Raw genomic sequence first — 19,467 nt, 5'->3', positions numbered from 1 at the left:
CCCTGTCTTTTCTCATTTAAAGCAAATTAGAGTTCATTGGTGAAGAGAAATACAAGTGTGCCCTTCATTCTGGGGGGCATCAAAACCTGCTGCTTCTCGTCCTGTCTATGGCATTTTAGTATAATTACAGTCATTACGTTAGTGTTCCCTTGTTTTGTCTTGAGTGATGACTACTGATCAGATTGTGAAAATTATAGAGCGTAAGACTTTCTCCACATGATTTGTAAATACAAATTTCATAATTCTTTGTGATTAAGTGTTAGTTACACATCTGTGCATGTATTGTGTAAAGAAGAGCAGACATTTACTTTGTTGTGTTTTACCGATATTTAAAGGTGTATTTCTGATATTTTTTTTTACACATAGCTCTTGAATTAACTGCAGTGTTTAAATTGCAATTTTCCAATAAAACCTTGTTTGTTTGCATTTAGGTTACAAATATGGTGAGTATTTTGTTTTCTGCTTGTGACACCGTGTCTGCTTCAGTTAGGACCTGCCTTGCCCTTCAGCTTCTAGTTTTGCATTTGCGCTTCTGCCACAGTAACACAACACCGGCTGGCAGTGTTCATTGGTGTCCGTGTGTCATCATGCTACGAGCATACTGTAGCTTGACTCTGCTCCGTCAGCATGTACTGCCAGCATGCTTACCTGTAGCTTCTGCCACCAGTGAGTCTGCATGGGTTTGCCAGTGTGTATGGGTGCAGTCTGCTGCAGTATGAGACGTTTAGCATTATTTGACAAAAACACTTCGGCCAAAGCAGCGGAAAGTATGTAGCGCACTTCTTCAGGCTTTCACTGTATTTCACATTAAATCCTTATAATTTCAAAAACCTCTTTTCCAAAGATTAAACAAAAGGAACTGACTAGAGTTGTGAAAAAAACAACAACAAACAACAACAAAAAAAAACTATTAACCAAGTGGGATTTGCGTCCTTCAGTTTTAGTTGAGAAATTCTTTGTGTTTAGACGTGATGTGTTTTGACATGCACACAAATGCAGCCTTGATGGAAAGGCTGAATGAGTTTTTAAAAAACGAGATTAGTCAACAGGCAAACTTTCATTTAAGTGCATACCACTGCTAGCTACGGTATATTGGAATTCAGTCAGCACATACCTTTAAAAAAATAATAAAATAAAGCCTGCACGTAGCATAGAAATGCCAGTGCTGCTTCTTTTAACCTGCTTGCTTTTCGCTGTTGTGAGAGAGGTCAGCGGTGCTTTCAGTGTGTTGTTTAGAGTCTCGTTTGTGCTACCTCTGCAACACGCCCCTCCTCTCCCTTCTGTGCGAGTGCTAAGCCTTTTGTGACTGCTGTTAAAGGACCAAGCCGTGAAGGACAAAGCCCTCCAGAGCATGGCCTCCATGTCCTCGGCTCAGATCGTCTCTGCCACGGCTATTCACAACAAGCTCGGCCTGCCAGGCATCCCTCGCCCAGCCTTCCCTGGAGCAGGGGTAAGAGCCTTGCCGGCACCCCGCTATTGATCCATCCTGTCCAGCTTCACCCAGGGCAGCGATAGGGCCAACCACACCAAAAACCCAGGCCAAATCACATTACACACCACAGCTTTGCACAACTGCCCCTATCAGATAAGCACATGATCAAAAGGAGTGGTAGTCAAGATAACTACATACACTGAACATGGAGCTAAGAGCCATTCTGATCTTGTCACTAACAGCTGCTCACAATTGGATGTTCTTTGTTGCTTGTTCTTTCTTGTCTATTTATACATCTAATTCTGTAGTTATGGCAGGGTATGATTTCGGCTGGTCAGCCAGGATCATCACAAGAGTAAGTTTTAAACCTTGAACCAACTTTTTCAGGAAATAAATAAATTCTCTTTAAACAAAAATGAAACCGTTTTTTGCCTAATGACTGTTGTTTTTTTGTTCCAGTATTAAGCCTTTCACCCAGCAACCCTATCCCATCCAGCCAGCAGTCACGACAGCAATTTCAAGTGAGACTTTACCTAATTATAAAACATGCAACATTCAAAGATGAACTTTGTAACTTGTTTTTCAAATGTCTTTTCAGATATCTCGACCCTAATTTCTTAATCCAATAAAAATGTAATATCTGTGGTGCACTGTCATTACTTCTGTTTTGAAATATTTTGCAATATCTTTTGAATTCACCATTTTTTTGTCTATAAAAAATTTAAATTGGGAGATGTCTCCTTAGAGATGAATGAAATATTATAGAGCATGCATTTCCTTTCAAATCAAGCATGTCAGATTTCTGTGAATCTGCACTAAGATATGACACAAGAAAATGAATTTAATAAACAAACCTGATGAAACGAGGTTAATGTGAACTAGTGTTTCAGAATGAACATGCAAATGCTCTGCTGGAAAAACAACCAGCAGAACAGATGAATATTTTGTTGTTCTGGTGTTTCTGCAGGTTTCGAGCCCACAGCAGCTCCAGCACCCACGGCGCCAGCATGGCAGGGCCGTTCCATCGGTACATCTAAACTCAGACTGGTGGAGTTCTCTGCCTTCCTAGAGCAGCAGAGAGACCCAGACTCTGTGAGTGAAAGCATTATACCAAAGCATGAAATTTCACTATCTCTTGGTGTTCATTCCCACCTCTTATCACCCAGTCCTTTCCTCTATGAATACACTGGGACATTTTCCCAGGCAGAGAGTCAGCTGAGAAGAGGCCAAAACAAGCTGAGAGGGGCAAAAGGCTGGCTTGATGCAAGGCACGGAGACCTGCAGAAATAATGAATGAATGCATATTAATCAGTTCCTTTAAAAAAAAAAAAAAGAGAGAGAGAGAGACAAGACTTGTATGTTTTGATTTCTTTAACATTGTGTTTGTTTTTCATTTTAGTGAACAGTCTTTTACATTGATAACATAGGAACAGCCTTTAATCTTAAATACAACTTGAGGCTTAAAAATATTGCATTTGCACTCGGGGCTGTGTGCCGGAGACGCCGTTCTGTGAGCTTTTACACTGAAGTGCAGCAGAGTTTCAGACGGTCACAAAGAGGGCAACAAACCTTTGAAAACAAAATGTTTTTTCTGTGATTCGCTGCTCCTCTTTCATCTACTTTTGGCTCTCCATCATTGGTTTGAGGTTTAACCGGCTCTAATTATTATTCACATTGTCAAACCAAATTCAGATATTTTCATTTAAAAGTTTAAAAAATGGACCAAATCAAATAGGGAAAAAATGACCAAAGCACTTTTGTTTTATATTATCATTTTAACTTGGCTGAGGTAGAAACATTTTTAGATTTTCATGTGAGGAAAGGTGGTAAGATTGTCTACAAAAAATGTTTTTGTTTAGAAAATACATCGTTTTGCACAGTTGCGCAATCATAATTTGAGCTTGTAGCCTGTGGCTGAAGCAGCTTTGTTTAATACAAATGAGGGGATCAGTTCATTTTGAGGGTTAGTGAAACATAAATGTTATTACCTAATTTGTATATCATAAAACAGGAAAGTTGCTCAAAACTATTCCGAGTGACTAATAAAAAAGCGATGTTGCAGAGGGTTGTTTCTCATCCCAGTGCATTATCAGTCTAATCCTGGCTACCACTTGCTTATTGCAGTGATTACTTCAGGACTGTCACATAAGATCTGGCTTATTTTGCTTCAGTAAACTTTTCTGTGCTGATGACTTTGTGAATATTGATACGCGCTCCTTTTGCATGTGTTTTTATGCATGCTATTATTGAGTTCACGCTGCAAAACAAAAGAATCCGACTTTAAATAGTTTCATCTTTTTTATTTTTTAATACAAGTTTCCATCTGTAATCATTTTTCATTTCACTCTTTCAGTACAACAAACACCTGTTTGTGCACATCGGGCAGACGAATCATTCCTACAGTGACGCCCTGCTGGAGTCGGTGGACATTCGTCAGATCTACGATAAATTTCCAGAAAAGAAAGGCGGACTGAAGGAGCTGTACGCAAAAGGCCCCCAGAATTCCTTCTTCCTTATAAAATTCTGGGTGAGTGTAATTTATAAGCAATGCTGATGAGAAGATGAGTGTCTGATAAAAAAAAAAATGCTTTGTTGCAGCTTGATTAGGCTCTCCATACATGAGTATTAATTTCACTGTAACCTTTTGCGCATTGTGAAAAATTTGATCAAACAATCCTGTTTAGTAACAGTGCGTTCTGCTTCGTGCTTAGTGATTGGGTGTAATCAGTCTACACAGAGAAGATTGCTCTCAATGTTTGCAGAATGCACTCTGCTATATTTGGACTTGCATAGCAGGAGAGCTTTTGATCAAAGCACCCACTAATTCAGTGTAATATCTCCAAACAATGGAGTGACCTGGTTGCACTCCTAATGGCTGTTTAAACATTGCATGCATTTCCTCCCTGATGCAAAATGCTAACTAGCGGCAGCAAACAAAGTAGGGCCGTATGCACTTGGACCAAGTCCCCTCAAATTCCTTTTGAAGTGACCGACAAATTTAAATTTCAAATGAAAGGCAGAATCTGCACAATAATGAATGTATAACTGCTTTGCTTAATGAAGGAGGAGAATGTTGTAGGAGGATGTCTCCCCTTTTTGTGTCCGTAATGAACAGGATGTTCAGGGCACAGAGAGGCTGCCCTCCAGGAGCAGACCCGCTCAACCTTGTAAATCAGTCTTTTAACGTAACTTCATTTAATCCTCTTTAGAATCTTTCTTCCAATATGGGCACATTAACATGCTTATTCAGATGTGGCCGGGATCTTCTCATTTTTTATGCGATGTGCACGGCTGGGCTCAGCAGCCCTGATCAGACAGATGTCTGCCGTTTCAGAAAGCTACATGACCGACTGTGCACATCTTACAGTATAAAATGATGTCAAAATGTTTGAATTAATATCTGAACACCATCATAATATTTCTAGTAACGGTTAAAGAGATGTTTTTATTCAAGTGTCAAATACAGAGTGGCGTGGTGGTGCCGTTTGGGTAGCACTGTTGCCTCACAGCACGAAGGTCCTGAGTTTGAATCCATTGGCCAGCTGTGTAGAGTGTGCATGTTCTCTCCGGGTAATCCGGCTTCTCCCCACAGTCCAAAGACATGCATGTTGCGTTAATTAGTTAATCTAAATTGGCACCATGTACGGTCTCCCCAAAGACCCTGAATTGGAAAAGCATAAGGAAATGGATGGATGTAAAGATAAACCTATGGATAAAATTCATCCGTATCTCGTATGAGATATTTATCAGCAGCTGGCTAACATATTCAATCGTCTTGTAACAAAAAAGCTAAATACTTCTCTCAGCAGTTGGTAGAGACCAAAAATGGAGCTAAAAGCACAAATGTTGGAAATGTTTCTTGTGTGTGCAGTCTGGGTAAGAGGGAAGAAGAAAAGACGAGGTACTTAACAAAATGAGACATTCTGGTTTCCGGGCAGTCGATTGAATGTGCATGTTGAGAATGCACAATAGAGAAAAACATGAAGAGGTTTCTGCTTCTCTCTAACTCCTGGAAGTGGTGTATGGGGGGAAAAAAAAAAAAAGTAATTATTGAATTGTAATCCACTTTTTTACTGCTTAAGAAGAGCAGTTATAGTTTAAATCCAGATAACTTAACATATTTAAAATGTATTATTATATTTTTTTTATTGTTGTTATTATTTTAATTTAATTTTCCCAGTGATACAAGTAGTTTTTATTTTATTCACCTCTGAATAGTTCTTCCATTTCTTATGTCCATGTCGTCCTGGAGTACAGCGCTCTTTATTTTGTCACTGAAGCGCTCCAAACACGTACTTTATTATCTTTACTTCTAAATGGTAACCTATTTAGAATTGGTATGCGTTTGGTATGCTCACATAAGTCCTTGAACCACATCTCTAATACAGTTAATAATTTCACAGAAACGCCAAAACTGGCTTTAAGATTACTTGGAAACATGGTCATCTTTAAAGTGGCATTTTACAATTTCATATGCACCATCTTGGCTTTTAATTCTTTAAAAATGTTTTTAAAATCTTATATAGGTGTGTTTTATTTTAATTTTGATAGCATTTAGAGATCCAGTATTTTTAAACTCCTAAACTTTCCATTTTGGTATTAAAATGTCATTAAATGGCACAATTCTTTAAGGGTTTGGATGCATTAAATATTTTAATGTTTGTTCTTTTTCCCTATTGACTTTGATCGGGGCACAAATACTGTTGCCTTCGATCAAAACTTGCGATGTAAAACACCCAAATAAACGTTGCTTCTCAGCCTTATTTTTCTATGAGGATTTTTTTGATCTTATGAAAAAGCAACCTTTTGGACTTTGTCAGTACAAGTATTCTTCCAAGCCTTTCGTTTCAGTAGAAAACTCATTTAAAACTGTTCATCTCCTTCCTTTTAAACGACTTGTACAAAAGGACATTGTAACAAAATGAAAATGTTCTCTGACGCTCAGTGTTTTGGTTGTTTTTCTTTGCCTCAGGCTGACTTAAACTGCAACATTCAAGATGATACCGGATCTTTCTATGGCGTCACCAGTCAGTATGAGAGTCCAGAGAACATGACCATCACATGTTCGACAAAAGTTTGCTCCTTTGGCAAGCAGGTTGTGGAGAAAGTCGAGGTATGAACTAAAATGAGAAGCAGGATTTTTTACTGTACCTCCTGGGGTTTGTGTGTTTTACATTTCTTATGTGCGCTGCTTGTTCTTCTTTCCCCTCAGACTGAATATGCACGCTTTGAAAATGGACGTTTTGTCTACCGGATAAGTCGATCCCCCATGTGTGAATACATGATCAACTTCATCCATAAGCTAAAACATCTGCCGGAGAAGTATATGATGAACAGTGTGCTGGAGAACTTCACTATCTTATTGGTAATCACCTCACTGACCTGAGTGGGCGACGTCCCTCTCTGGGAGTGTTTTTCTCTTTGCTGTCAGGATGTGCTGGTGGCTCCAGCTGGCTTTAAAAAAATCTGAGTGGGGGCGGTGGGGGGACTTCACTGGGCCTTGAGATGTGTTCTTCTGCCTGGATTCACATTCCTCTCATTCCACAGGGGATGAAACACAGTGTGAGGACCCTCATTATCTGCAGGGGAAAGGGAGGATAAGAGAGGGCAGGAAACCCTGTTATTGGCATCACATGGGGTCTTAAAGTGTCATTCACCACTGCAGAGAAAGCACCCAGGCCAGGGGGTGTGCAAGCAGCCCCCCTCCCCAAAAAAACCATCTTAATAGTGTGTTAATCATTAAATAAACTCATGAGTCATGTTAGACTTAATACATGATTATTTTTAAAAGCGTGGCAGTTCTTTTAAGATGTATAAGTAGCACAAGACTGGAAGAAGGATCCGAAAATGTTTCATAGATTGATATTATAATTTTCTAAGCACATTTTCCTCTTCTGCTTCTTGCTGAATCCTAATGTTGTGTTTTCATTTTTCAGATTTTTCCATTGTGCCCAGTATGAATACAAAGTAACCCTAATAGAGGGAAAATGGTAGCTGCAGCAAATTTTGTGTATTTCTCCCTAAGACATAGGGTTTGTTGGTTTCTTGTTCCATTTTGGCCTGTGCAGAACGAGGGATGGCTCAACACTATGCTAAGGTTTTACTGAAACATTCCTCCTTGATGTTTCAATTTATGCTACTAGATACTGTGCACATTGTTCCCCCTTAAATAACATGTTTATATTCAAATATTAGTTGATATCAGGAATCAAGGTCCAAGAGTTTAATGTATAAAGTATGCCTGTGCACAAAAGACGTGCATAAATGAATTCCCTTTCATAAGCTGGTATTTAAAGCTTGTAGCGTATGTGCTGAGGCATCCAAAGTTCCCTACATTTCAACACCAGTTGTACACAGTTTTCTATACAGTAAGATGGAAATGGAAAAACGTGAGAGAGACATCATGAAACATTACTTGTTAGTCAATTTCTGTCATAATTTTTCAACTCTGCTGTTACCAAAAAAGTCTTTTTTTTAAACAGAAGCTTTTTCTGATTTCTTCTTCTGCTTTTTCTTCTGCTTCTTCTTCTGCTTCTTCTTCTTGATGATAAAGGCGAGGATGCTCTGAAATCACTCTCTCTATATTTGATTGGACCACCTGTAGGTTTGGTGATTCGACACATTTACCTCCTTATGCAAAGCCTATGTAGTGTCACGCCATTTATTTCCATGCAGAGTTGCATTAATTCTTCCAGGTCTTGTATTGATGACGGGAGAATTGGTTCTCTGTGAAAAGTCTCCTCCCAGTATGTGCACAAAGATTCTCAACGGGGTCGAGGTCTGGGCTCTGTGGCGGTCCGATCCATGTGTGAAAATCATGTCTAATGTTCCCTGAACCACTTTGTTCACAATTTGAGCCCGATGTTATTGTTATCTTGGAATGTGACCTTTCCAACTGGGAAGTGGTTTTAAACAAAGCTGTGAATTCTACTGTTGATTTATATATTTTTTTTAATCATTTGATCTCACCAAACATGTAAATGATCTCTGATCACGATCATTCAAGATATTTTTTTCCAGCCACATTTCCTCCTCAGAGATGATTGTTCCCCACTGTTGTCCTTCCAGGTTTTAATCGTGATTATACTAAATTTAAGAAGTAACAGCAATCTCCAGCAATCATTCGACCCTTCTGAAAGGCAGTAATATCTTTTTGCTGATCACTTAATATCTTTTCCAGTATGATTGTTTAAGAAGTGAGAAGCTGTTCACTGCATCAGACTTAAATAATCTGCTCCCAGCTGAAACATATTAATCACTGCAGTAATTATCCAATGGATACTTTGAAGGCTTTCTTTGCATTCCTTGGCTTGACAAAACCTAAAACTATAATCGGAGATGAAGTTGGTTCCATGCATCATATGACTTTTCAACCCAAAATGATTCCTATGAGTCACAGTGAGACATTAACAGATGATGATCCTGATAAAATGGCGATAAAAATCTATAAATAACAGTAAAATCCAGCACAGCTGCCAATGAGACAAAAAAAATGAATACTGCTAAAATCATTCATCTTGGGATTTAGCATAGAGAGCATTAGAATAAACGTTTTAATTCGAGTTGATTATTTTTGTTGCTGAGTGTGCGCTCTCAGTGATGCTGTTTATTTATAAGGTGACAGCTTCACATTAGAGCTCTGAAACTTCAAACTGGATAAAATTAAACACGAAAGGTTACAAAACACAACTCACTTTCCCACAGCCTAACAAACAGGAGACGTGGAAATCACTTTAGTTTGTCAGGAGATTAAAGTGAAATGAACTTTATTGATTGAACAGGTATTCTTGGTGTGTGTTGTCTTCTTGAGTAGCTGCAATTCCAGCACTCTGAACGAGACTTAGCAGCGGATTAGTCAAGGATAAAAGTATATATACATTTTCTGCAGCTCCAAATGAATAGATGCACATTCCACTCACTGTGTGGTGCACAGTAGTTAACAAGTTGTATATATAAAACATATCCCCTCGGTAGAGAGTCTAAATTGCACTTAAAACCTGTAAATAAAAGAGTAAAAAATGTGGCTCTCCTGGCCAATTTTAAACTGGTACACACACAGCTTCAGAACTCTAACAATGCATGCGTCCGTCTTTTTGCTCAGTTTTCCGTCCACGTCTTCAAACTCGGTAACCATCCTTTGCTGCATCCATTTCTCTGTTTATTTCCTGCTGTGCAGCGCTTCTCTCCTCTAAAGTAAGTGCTCTCTCTTGCAGGTGGTGACAAACAGGGACACCCAGGAGACGTTGCTATGTATGGCATGCGTGTTTGAAGTTTCGAACAGTGAGCACGGCGCGCAGCATCACATCTACAGACTGGTGAAGGAATGAATCTGCTTGGAGCTCCTCCTTTTCATAGACTTACCAACCTCAAAACAAAAGTGGCAGTGCCTCTACACGAAAGTCATACCTACAACGCTCTTTGGTCAAGGTATCGGGTGGAGTCGTTGTTATAAATCTGTTTTAATATAAGTGTTTGTTATTTGACTGCAGCTGTGAATTGCGGTACAGTTGTTTTAATGTTTGAATATGGGAATTTTAAATATGTTGGTCTCTGTCGGGTATAAATGTGGCCATCCTTAAAGAGTTTCCTGGATGTGTTTGGTAAATGAAAATGTGTGTGTCGTTTTTTTCTGCTTTGTTAATGTAGACTAAGGAAAAAAAAAAAAAAGACAAAAGGACACGGGCCTTTTTTTGTTTTTCTATCAGCGGCCTGGTTGCGCTCTGTGTAATATGTCTGAGGCTGTTTTGTATGTCTGTACTTCATGATTTGTGAGCATACATACTGTAGATACACAGACACGAAAACACACACCGCTGTTAAACTTTCCAAAGAAACAGAACAACACTATACGTGCAGTGGCCGAAAGCAGGTGGTTGCAAATGTTGCGAAATTACTACATAAGAACGCCAACAACTGAGCTTTCGGTAATATTTATCCCTGTTGAAGCACTCCCAAGTTTTAGACACCAGAATGAATGCACTGTGAAAACACTACAGTTTGCCTGCATCCGCTCCGTAAATGTAGGAAGTCTCACCGCCTGCTAAGCATTTCAGCGCTGCAAACAAATCTTTTCTCTGACAATGGGCAGGAGAATTTTTTTTTTTTTTTTTTTTAAATAGGTGAGAGTCCTGCTAAAATGACTCTAATCGGACTCGTATCTGGTCCGAAAGCACTTTGTTTCCCTTCCTGTGCTTGCCTTAGTGATGCTTACGTTTATTCTGTTAATTCTGCGCTTTAAAAAAAGAAAGAAAAAAAGAACCTAAAAAACTGTTTAACCCATCGAGACACTACAAAAATCATAGACAGCAATGCGTCGTTCAGCATGCTGTGGCTTTGCCCCCTCCCAACACAAAAGACTCCTTACCCCCTCTGGGATCGCCGCGTGATAACTCCAAGCCAGAGTGTTGCTGCCTTCATGGTCACACTATGTTCACATGTTTCTGTGGCCTACGCCGATTGCCGAGCCTTAAACACGTACAAACTGTATGTGAACTCCAAAAGATGCCACTAAAACTGTGATCTCTACATTGTGTTTGCGTTGTGTAAAATAAATGAATGACAACAACAACAAAAAAAAAAATCACAATTCAAATCTGCCAAAGCCTAAGTGTACAGTGCCTTAGAGTATACTCTAACATTATCCCGCATTTACCCTGTTTTCTAAGTCTAAAATTAGTTTTGTGTGAGACGGGCAGAAATAACTTACAGATGTATTATTTGGTACATCTTCACATCTCAGAAATCACGGTTCTCGAAATTGGTACACTCCTACAAATACAGTTTTTGTTGTTGCTGGGTTTTTTTGTTTTTTAAAGAGGCAGTACACTTACGTTCAATTACGTTTGCAAATTTAAGCTCAGAAACAGGTTGTTTTTCCTGTAACGCTGTAATATGTTCCTAAAATATCAGCCTCTCTTTTCTTTTTTCTTTTTCCTTCCTTCTCTAAGAGTGTACTATAAAAAGACTGACTGCCTTTCCTGTCGCAGAAGACCAAAAATACAGAGATACAGTCAATTATTGTTGTGTCCTGCATGGTAGCAAGGAAGTGCCTTTGGTTCAGATTTTCCAGCTTCAAAAAAAGAGAAAAAGATCAAACAGAAATTATAAATTTAATGTTGCCAGACCAAAAAAAAGAAGAAGATGAAGAAAAAAAAACTAAGACACAAGTGAAACAAATCACCACATTGCCTTTCAAAGGACTGTAACGACAGCAGGGGAACATGGTTACTAAGGAGAAGAAATAAATGATATTCATTTTTATTACATTGTAAATTGATTTCTCAAACCCAACTATTTCTTCGCTTGAGGTTAAAGATTTTGTCTAATATTGAACGGCCACTGACTGCATGCAGGATGTCAACAGAAAAACACTGAAGCTGTCTGCTTCGTGCACACTTGCAGGCTCAAGTGTTTTTGTTTGGTTTTTTTTGAAACGAGGCTTTTTTGGAAGCATTATGGTTTCCTCTTTCCCATGGCCACGCAAGATTTTCACAATGTCACAGCTGTGATGGCGAAAAGGCAGGGACCGACACGAGCTTTTATCCATTAGAACAAAAAAAAAAAGAAAAAAAAAGAAGAATGTTTATTTAATATTAATTCTACAGTACAGACTCTAAAAATGAAACTTAAGATTGTTTTACGTGTTTAAATCTGTATACTTTCATTGTAAGGATCATAATTACTCAAAACATTTACTATTTCTTACAGAAATTATAATCATCTTAAAGTAGTTTAATCAACAAAGCTCTAAATAATTGCAGACAATGTCTTGGGGGGTGGGGGTGGGGGTGGGGGGTGCAGATAAAGTTAAATGATTCAGTATTTTTGCCGCAGTTCTGTGAACACTGTGGACTTTATTTTTCTTTTGTGTTTACCTTGTGTATCTGTTCACATTTATTGATTACAGTTAGATGTTCCTGTTTTCTTATTGTACTTGTATACAGTCGTACCCGGTTTTGTGATGACATTATCTGTAATATTGCGAGCCCAGTGGGATGGTAATGATGTTACTGCTGCACTGCTGGTACATTTTTACATTTTAACACTAAAACAGCAGGACTGACGCCTTTGATGGCACGAATGTCTGGTGGACTCTTTGCCCCGGAAAGTGGACGCGCCAAGTCAAGGAATCGCGGCTACAAGCATATCAGCTTTTGCTAAGAGTAGGTACTGGTACCTGGCTTTAAAGTGATTCTTGACATATAGCTCATGAAATGTAAACTGTCATTTACATATTTGGGTTTCGTGTGCAGATTTTTTTTTTTCAGCCCCCCCTTTGTAAAAAGGTGCTTTGTATAAAATTATATCTTGGCTTTTCTTGGTACAGATGTGTGATCTCTTTTCATATCCATCACTGTAAAGTGTTGGAGCAAAGGAGAGAAAAGAAGCTCTGCTCTGTTTGTGTTCTGCATATGGTCTTGTCTTTGCTCCGTAACATTATGATGCCTTCTTGACAATAGTAGATATTTTGTAGCTTTCTAGATACTTTGTATGTACGCAATATTGAAGTTAAATAAATCTGAAAAAGATTGCTTCCTTTTATTTTTCTCACTTGAATCTTTGCTGTGTGGATGAGTCTGTTTTAACTCCTTGACTGCAAAAGCCTCACATCAACAGTAGATGGAGCCTGTCACTTGTTTGCTTTCTTTCTTTCTTTCATTCTTTTTTAAATCTGGACCTATCCTTCTTTCACATGTGAGTGAACATAATTTAATGTGCATCGCTGTAATGGCAGGACTCGCCACAAGAGGGAGACACCATTTAATAAAAGTGCTACAGATTTCTGTTTTTTGGCTCAACCTTTTAAATCAGAGGTTTTCAAGCCATTTCCAGCACACCAGCTTCAGAAACCAATTACACTCCCCACAAACTGTCAACACACAACAATGTAAATAAAAAGGATTCAGATTTCTGCATCAGTAAAGTGCGTTTTGTTTATTTTCCCTTCAAAAATCATATTTATTCATCCATCCATATTTCCCCCTGGTTTCCTGGCTGGCCTTTAGTGGTTCTGTACCCAGCAGTGATAACCCCACAGTCAGAAAACCACTATTTCAGTAACCAGCCTTTATATTATTACTAACACAAACCAAAACGTTTTGAGTGTTGCACCTGAGATGGAGGGCCTCAAATAAGGCGCTGCTATAAATCATACACGTGGAAACTGACCAACTACTGCTGAACAGCTGAATAAAGATTAGTGCTCCTTAAGAGAGGCTCAAGAAAACTAGTAGTTTAAGTCTGTAAAGTAATGCACCTCTACATGGGAGCTTTACACTTTTGTACTATTTAAATATGTCACCTGAGTGATGCACATGTTTTTGTTTCCATTTAATTGGTACAATAATAACATGATGAATCAGTTCTCATGGGTTTGACTCAAGTGAAATTTATCTTTATGTGAAGCTAATCTTTGCCGATATGTGGACTGGAATTAATTTAGGGGACTGCATGCTGGTAAGTATGTATATGACTTTGCATTGTAATGTGGAAAGTAAAATTTCCACCCACTAACACACAAACATCCTAATCCATCAAGACCAGGCATACGCTGTCACATGAGCACTAGCAAACCAGCAAAGCTAGAGGTAAATACATCTGTCAGAGATCTCCTGACAGAATAGCTGAATACTCATTTATTCTCTTTCTTTGTAAAGTCCCTGAGTTCAAGACTGAGCAAGGCTAATACTTGAAAGCAGTGAATCAGAAGAATAAGCATAACGAAGGAAAAGCTAACAGGGTCAATATTATGAATTCAACTAAAGCAACTGAAGTGTTCCATATCTATGCTCCCTCACTCATATCAACACAGGCAAACTGACTCTGAACATTCAGATCACTGAATGCAAAGTGTGATCCATCAGCAGCAGGTAACAGTTCGCTCATTGCTCTGAACTACAGGAAGGAGCGTTTGTGTGTCTGCCTTCCTACCTTTTTCCTCTTGTTTCACCTATTTGTTTGACATGTGAGTGTTTACAGTTCACAGAATTGTAATATGTGGCTCTATCAGATGAAAGATGACTATAATTAGAAGTAAGATATTGAAAGTACTGACACTTAAGAAGCAGGAAATAAACTGAATTTAATCCTTGAAGAAAAAAAAAACCCTCAGAAAACCTGCAGGTAAAACTTATTCTTTCAGGTGTTACACAAAATACATGAATTATGCACAAGGTCATTGATTAGATGCCTTAGACTCCTCAAAGCCTGTTGAAGCCAGTTAGTGGAATTTTCTTTCAGCTCCAATATTTATTTATTCATATTTTTTGTCTTTTAACGCTGTTTTAACTGGATCTACAGAAAACGTTAACAACAACATAACCTTAATATTGAACCAGATCTGAAATACAAAGTCATTAAAAAATAAGATAAAAATATAATCCATCCTAAGATATTTTCCTGTATCTTCTATAAACCAGGTAATAACCTTGGATTACCCCGGAAATTAAAGCTGTCCTCAAGCAGAAGAGGAGGGCCTTCAAATCCAAAGACAAAGAGGAGTTGAAAAGGGTGCAGAGAGAGTTGAGGGGACTGATAAGGAATGGGAAGGATAGCTACAGGCAGAAGATGGAGAACCAGCTTCAGCAAAATAACGTTGGTGAAGTCTGGAGAGGCCTCAGAACCATCTCGGGCCACAAACATCAGAACTCTCTGCCTGGGAGGGATGTGAGGTGGGCAAATGAACTGAATCATTTCTTCAACAGATTTGATTCAGCCATGAGGCAGTCTCCAACATCGGCTGCAGACTCAACCACCCCCACTGCTGCTGTTCCACCTCTGACACCTCAGACACTTCACACCTCCTCTATTCACCCTGCTCACTCCTCCCCACCCCCAACAACAGCATCCAATACACAATCAACACAAGGCTCCAGCCTGTCTCTCTCAACCACCCAGGTTAGGAGGGAACTGAGGAGGATTAATGGCAAGAAGGCAGTGGGTCCAGATGGCATCAGCTCGAGGGTCGTCAGGTCCTGCGCGGACCAACTGTGTGGTGTGATGGAGCACCTCTTCAACCTGAGCCTGAGGCTGGGAAGAGTCCCACAGCTCTGGAAAACCTCCTGTGTTGTACCAGTGCCAAAGACTTCACGCCCCAAGGACCTCAACAGCTACAGGCCGGTGGCTCTGACATCCCACCTGATGAAGACCCTGGAGCGGCTGGTCCTGGCTCAGCTTCAGCGCCTTGTGAGCTCATCACTGGATCCACTTCAGTTTGCCTACCAGCCTGGCATTAGAGCGGATGATGCCGTCATTCGCCTCCTACATCGCTCCCTCGCTCACCTGGAGACCGCTGGGAGCACTGTGAGAATCATGTTCTTTGATTTCTCCAGTGCCTTCAACACTATTCTTCCCTCGGTTCTGAAGGACAAGCTGGAGAACTCTGGAGTGGACCATCACCTCACTACCTGGATTTTGGACTACCTCACCGACCGACCACAGTATGTGAGGACTCAGGGCTGTGTGTCGGACAGGGTCGTCTGCAGTACGGGGGCCCCACAGGGAACGGTTCTGGCTCCGTTCCTCTTCACCATCTACACTGCAGACTTCTCCCACAACTCCACCCAGTGCTTCCTGCAGAAGTTCTCTGATGACTCTGCTATAGTCGGCCTCATCACTGATGGGGACGACAAGGAGTACAGAGGACTGACTCAGGACTTTGTGGACTGGTGCCAGCTGAACTACCTCCAGATCAATGCCAGTAAAACCAAGGAGCTGGTGGTAGACTTCCGCAGGCACAAACATCCTCCACTGCAACCACTGAACATCCAAGGTATGGACATTGAGACTGTGGACAGCTACAGGTACCTTGGTGTTCATCTGAACAACAAACTGGACTGGACTCATAACTCAGACGCCCTCTACAGGAAAGGGCAGAGCAGGCTGTACCTGCTGCGGAGACTCAGGTCGTTTGGAGTGGAGGGCCCACTCCTGAAGACCTTCTATGACTCTGTGGTGGCCTCAGCCATCTTTTATGGTGTGGTCTGCTGGGGCGGCAGCATCTCTTCTGGGGACAGGAAGAGACTGGACAGGCTGATCCGAAGGGCCAGCTCTGTTCTAGGATGCCCTCTGGACCCAGTGGAGGTTGTGAGTGACAGGAGAATGGTGGCTAAGCTGTCATCCCTGCTGGACAACATCTCCCACCCCATGCATGAGACTGTGACAGCACTGAGCAGCTCCTTCAGTGGGAGACTGCGGCACTCACGGTGTGGGACGGAGAGATTTCGCAGGTCTTTCCTTCCCACTGCTGTCAGACTCCACAACAAAGACTTTAACTGATCATACACACACATCCACAAATGTGCAATAACACAAATGTGCAATAATCTTTCTGGCACCGTTGTATTTTTCACTCTGTTGTATATAGCATTTGTATTCTATTTTTATCCTATTGTATATTTTATTCTATTTTATTCTACTGTATATAGTATTCTATTTTTATTCTATTCTGTACAGTTGTGTACTGTATTTATTCTTATTTTATTTTATTCTAAGTGTCCTTCATAACTTTTGCACTGTCCACTTCCTGCTGTGACAAAACAAATTTCCCACGTGTGGGACTAATAAAGGTTATCTTATCTTATCTTATCTTATAATGAGGCCATATAAAGTACTCATTCCTATATATGTAGGTACTCATGTCCTATTTGATGCATTATGGATACAGAAACCAGAAGAACACAGTGAGCCTCTAAGCTGCTCCAGGAAATCAAAGAATTCACGGCTGGTCGTTGTTCTTAAAAGCATCGAGGCTCCAGGTGGAGCTCATCCCACCAAAAAAAGTGGGATGGTGGGGGGGGGGGTGGGGGTCATGTGATCACAGGAGTGGCAGTCAGGACTGGGAATACCGGCGCGCAAAGTGTTTTCCTTAACTTATGCGCTCCGTGGACACAGACTGAGACACCTCCAGTCCCGACTGCAACTTTGCAGATGCGTCTAGGACGCAGCGCGCATGCACTGGACTCGGGTATGGACACTGAGGAGCTTTTCTTTCGACGAGCGGATTTAAATTTTTAAATCTACTGTTGTTTAGAAGAGATAGAGTTTAGCAGAAATGCGAGATGGAGTCGGAGGAGAATAAGATATCAGTGTGGGTCTGCCGAGAGGAAAAGCTCGTCCTCGGCTTGTCAAAGCGCACAACTTGCGCTGATGTTATCAAAGTGCTTCTTGAAGACCAAAACTCCCAACAAGGGCTTTGCGCAGCACAGTCCTACTGCATCGTGGAGAAATGGAGGGGATGCGAGAGGATTTTGCCAAACAAAACTAGGATTTTGCGGCTTTGGGTCGCCTGGGGAGACGAGCAGAGAAACGTCAAGTTCGTGCTGGTGAAGAGCGAAGTGTCTTTGGACAGCCACGGAGCCCGAAGCGCAGAGGCGCGCGTGGTGCTCAGCAAACAGAGCCCCTGTATTATGAAAGGGACCGCGCGGTGTACCGTGAGTTCCATCTCACCTGAGAAACAGCGTCGGATAGTCAGGAAAGCTTTTAGAAAGTTGGAGAAGATCAATAAAAAGAGATCGAAGGCGGCGCGCAGAGACGCGTCCTGCGCGGAGAAGATGGAAACTTTGGTTCATTCTGTGGTTTCTCAGGATCATACAATCCGCCAGCAGATTCAGAGGATTACAGAGCTGGACGCAGAGATCGAAAGGTGCGAGGCGAAGGTGCACATGGACAGAATTAAAAGGCACGGGGCCAATTACGTTCAAAATACGTATTTGGTTGATGTCGCTGCGGCTTCCAGCCACGAAGTGGAAAACCTGCGTTCCTCTGACACTTTGGCCAAGCTTGAAAAGTATTTCCGACACCGTGAGGAGGTGGTTAGACTACAGGAGGAGTTGTGGGAGCAGGAAACCCTTATAGACGTGATCACAGGGGAGATCCAGGATGAGCTGAACCACCGCTGGATGCAGCGGAGGAAGGAGGAGCTGCAACGTAAAAACTTGGAGTCTGGGGATGACTCGCTATTCCTTCCCTGCACCGAAGTGGAAACATCACCAGAAAACGAGCAGCTTTTGGAAGAAGAGAGGATCAAAACGCAGTTAAATGCCAGTTTATACATCGGCCTGCGCCTCAACGCGGATTTAGAAGCTATTAGGAGCGATTTAGAGCTGACCGAGCAGATTTGCGGGGAGAGGGAGAGAGAGATAAGGGATTTGCTGGAGAAAGTGAACACTTTGGGCATGGAGGAGGGGACAGACACTAAGAAGAGATATAGCCACGGGGCAGACGTTAAGACGGGGATGATGAGCACTTTGCAGAGAAAAAACGGGTGGGTGGAGCAAGCAAGGGGGTTGTCAAAAACTCACAATGTGAACGACGACGATTCAGACACTGGCTTAAGTTCTCTGCACAGTCAGGACTCCGACAGCCTCCCTGTGTGGGAATCATTAGTTTAATATTTTCCTTGGAAAACTGTCTTATCTATGTTTCTAATTCTCAGGGGTCATAAGTACTCTGACATAAACAAATAAATGTTTTTCCCCACTTTCAACATACACGTATTGCTTTTTAAAATGCATTTTCTTAATCTTTTTTTTCCTGTTAACAAGAAAGCCGCAAAAAATCAATAAAAAAAACTTTAATAAACAAAACAAAACATGGTTCTATTTGATTTTCTTCTTTATGTTTAAAAAAATAGTTTAAGGTTTTTTGGAGCCTTGAGTAGCAGTTAGGATAGCAGCAGATTCCTCCAAACCCTGCCATAATGTTCGCCTCAGAGTCAGCAGGGCACCAGACCGAAAAAACAAAGTCAAAGGTTTTTGGATGATTCTGAAGATGTTTAAAAACAGCAGTATCAGCAGTTGCTTTCTCAGACTCTAAGAGAAAGAAAAAAGCATTTTTGGTAAATCAGTCAGTCGTAAAAATATCTGAAGTCAAAACAGAGGTGCAGAGCTCAAACGGGAGGTCTGATCTACATCCTGACAACTCACTGAGCACAGCTGACCTTTTCCTCTCAGATCGACGATGACATTTTGCACACAGACATGAACGACACAAGTCTTACATCTACACTGGCTGCTTTTCAATCTGAACATCATAAC

General features: G+C 40.8%; 2 protein-coding genes across 6 annotated transcripts in view; both read left to right on the top strand.

Annotated features, from left to right (window-relative positions):
- Positions 1-12,186, top strand: part of tead1b (TEA domain family member 1b) — a 50,553-nt gene extending 38,367 nt beyond the window's left edge. For 3 of the 5 annotated variants that reach the window (XM_063475435.1, XM_063475424.1, XM_063475415.1), the window contains 9 exons: positions 432-443; positions 1,319-1,450; positions 1,741-1,787; positions 1,892-1,953; positions 2,400-2,524; positions 3,786-3,959; positions 6,405-6,545; positions 6,645-6,797; positions 9,646-12,186. In XM_063475435.1, the coding sequence (XP_063331505.1) occupies positions 432-443; positions 1,319-1,450; positions 1,741-1,787; positions 1,892-1,953; positions 2,400-2,524; positions 3,786-3,959; positions 6,405-6,545; positions 6,645-6,797; positions 9,646-9,759 (960 nt within the window). In that variant the 3' untranslated portion in view covers positions 9,760-12,186. The remainder of the gene's footprint in view (positions 1-431; positions 444-1,318; positions 1,451-1,740; positions 1,788-1,891; positions 1,954-2,399; positions 2,525-3,785; positions 3,960-6,404; positions 6,546-6,644; positions 6,798-9,645) is intronic. The other 2 variants (XM_063475443.1, XM_063475430.1) reach the window with 1 other exon arrangement.
- A 5,138-nt stretch (positions 12,187-17,324) lies between these two features.
- rassf10b (Ras association domain family member 10b) lies at positions 17,325-18,919 on the top strand. The gene has a single exon (XM_063496339.1). It carries the CDS (start codon positions 17,491-17,493, stop codon positions 18,820-18,822), a length of 1,332 nt encoding a protein of 443 aa, XP_063352409.1. The 5' UTR covers positions 17,325-17,490; the 3' UTR covers positions 18,823-18,919.
- The last annotated feature ends 548 nt before the right edge of the window (positions 18,920-19,467 follow it).

The sequence above is a fragment of the Pelmatolapia mariae genome, linkage group LG1 (genome assembly GCF_036321145.2).
Source record: "Pelmatolapia mariae isolate MD_Pm_ZW linkage group LG1, Pm_UMD_F_2, whole genome shotgun sequence".
Lineage (NCBI taxonomy): Eukaryota > Metazoa > Chordata > Actinopteri > Cichliformes > Cichlidae > Pelmatolapia > Pelmatolapia mariae.
Note: the sequence above shows the minus strand (reverse complement) of the source record. Positions and strands in the feature narration are given on the sequence as shown.

What these genes read in the sequence shown, in the direction of transcription:
- rassf10b (XM_063496339.1), top strand. Translation starts at nt 17,491, where the DNA reads ATGGAGTCGGAGGAGAATAAGATATCAGTGTGGGTCTGCCGAGAGGAA.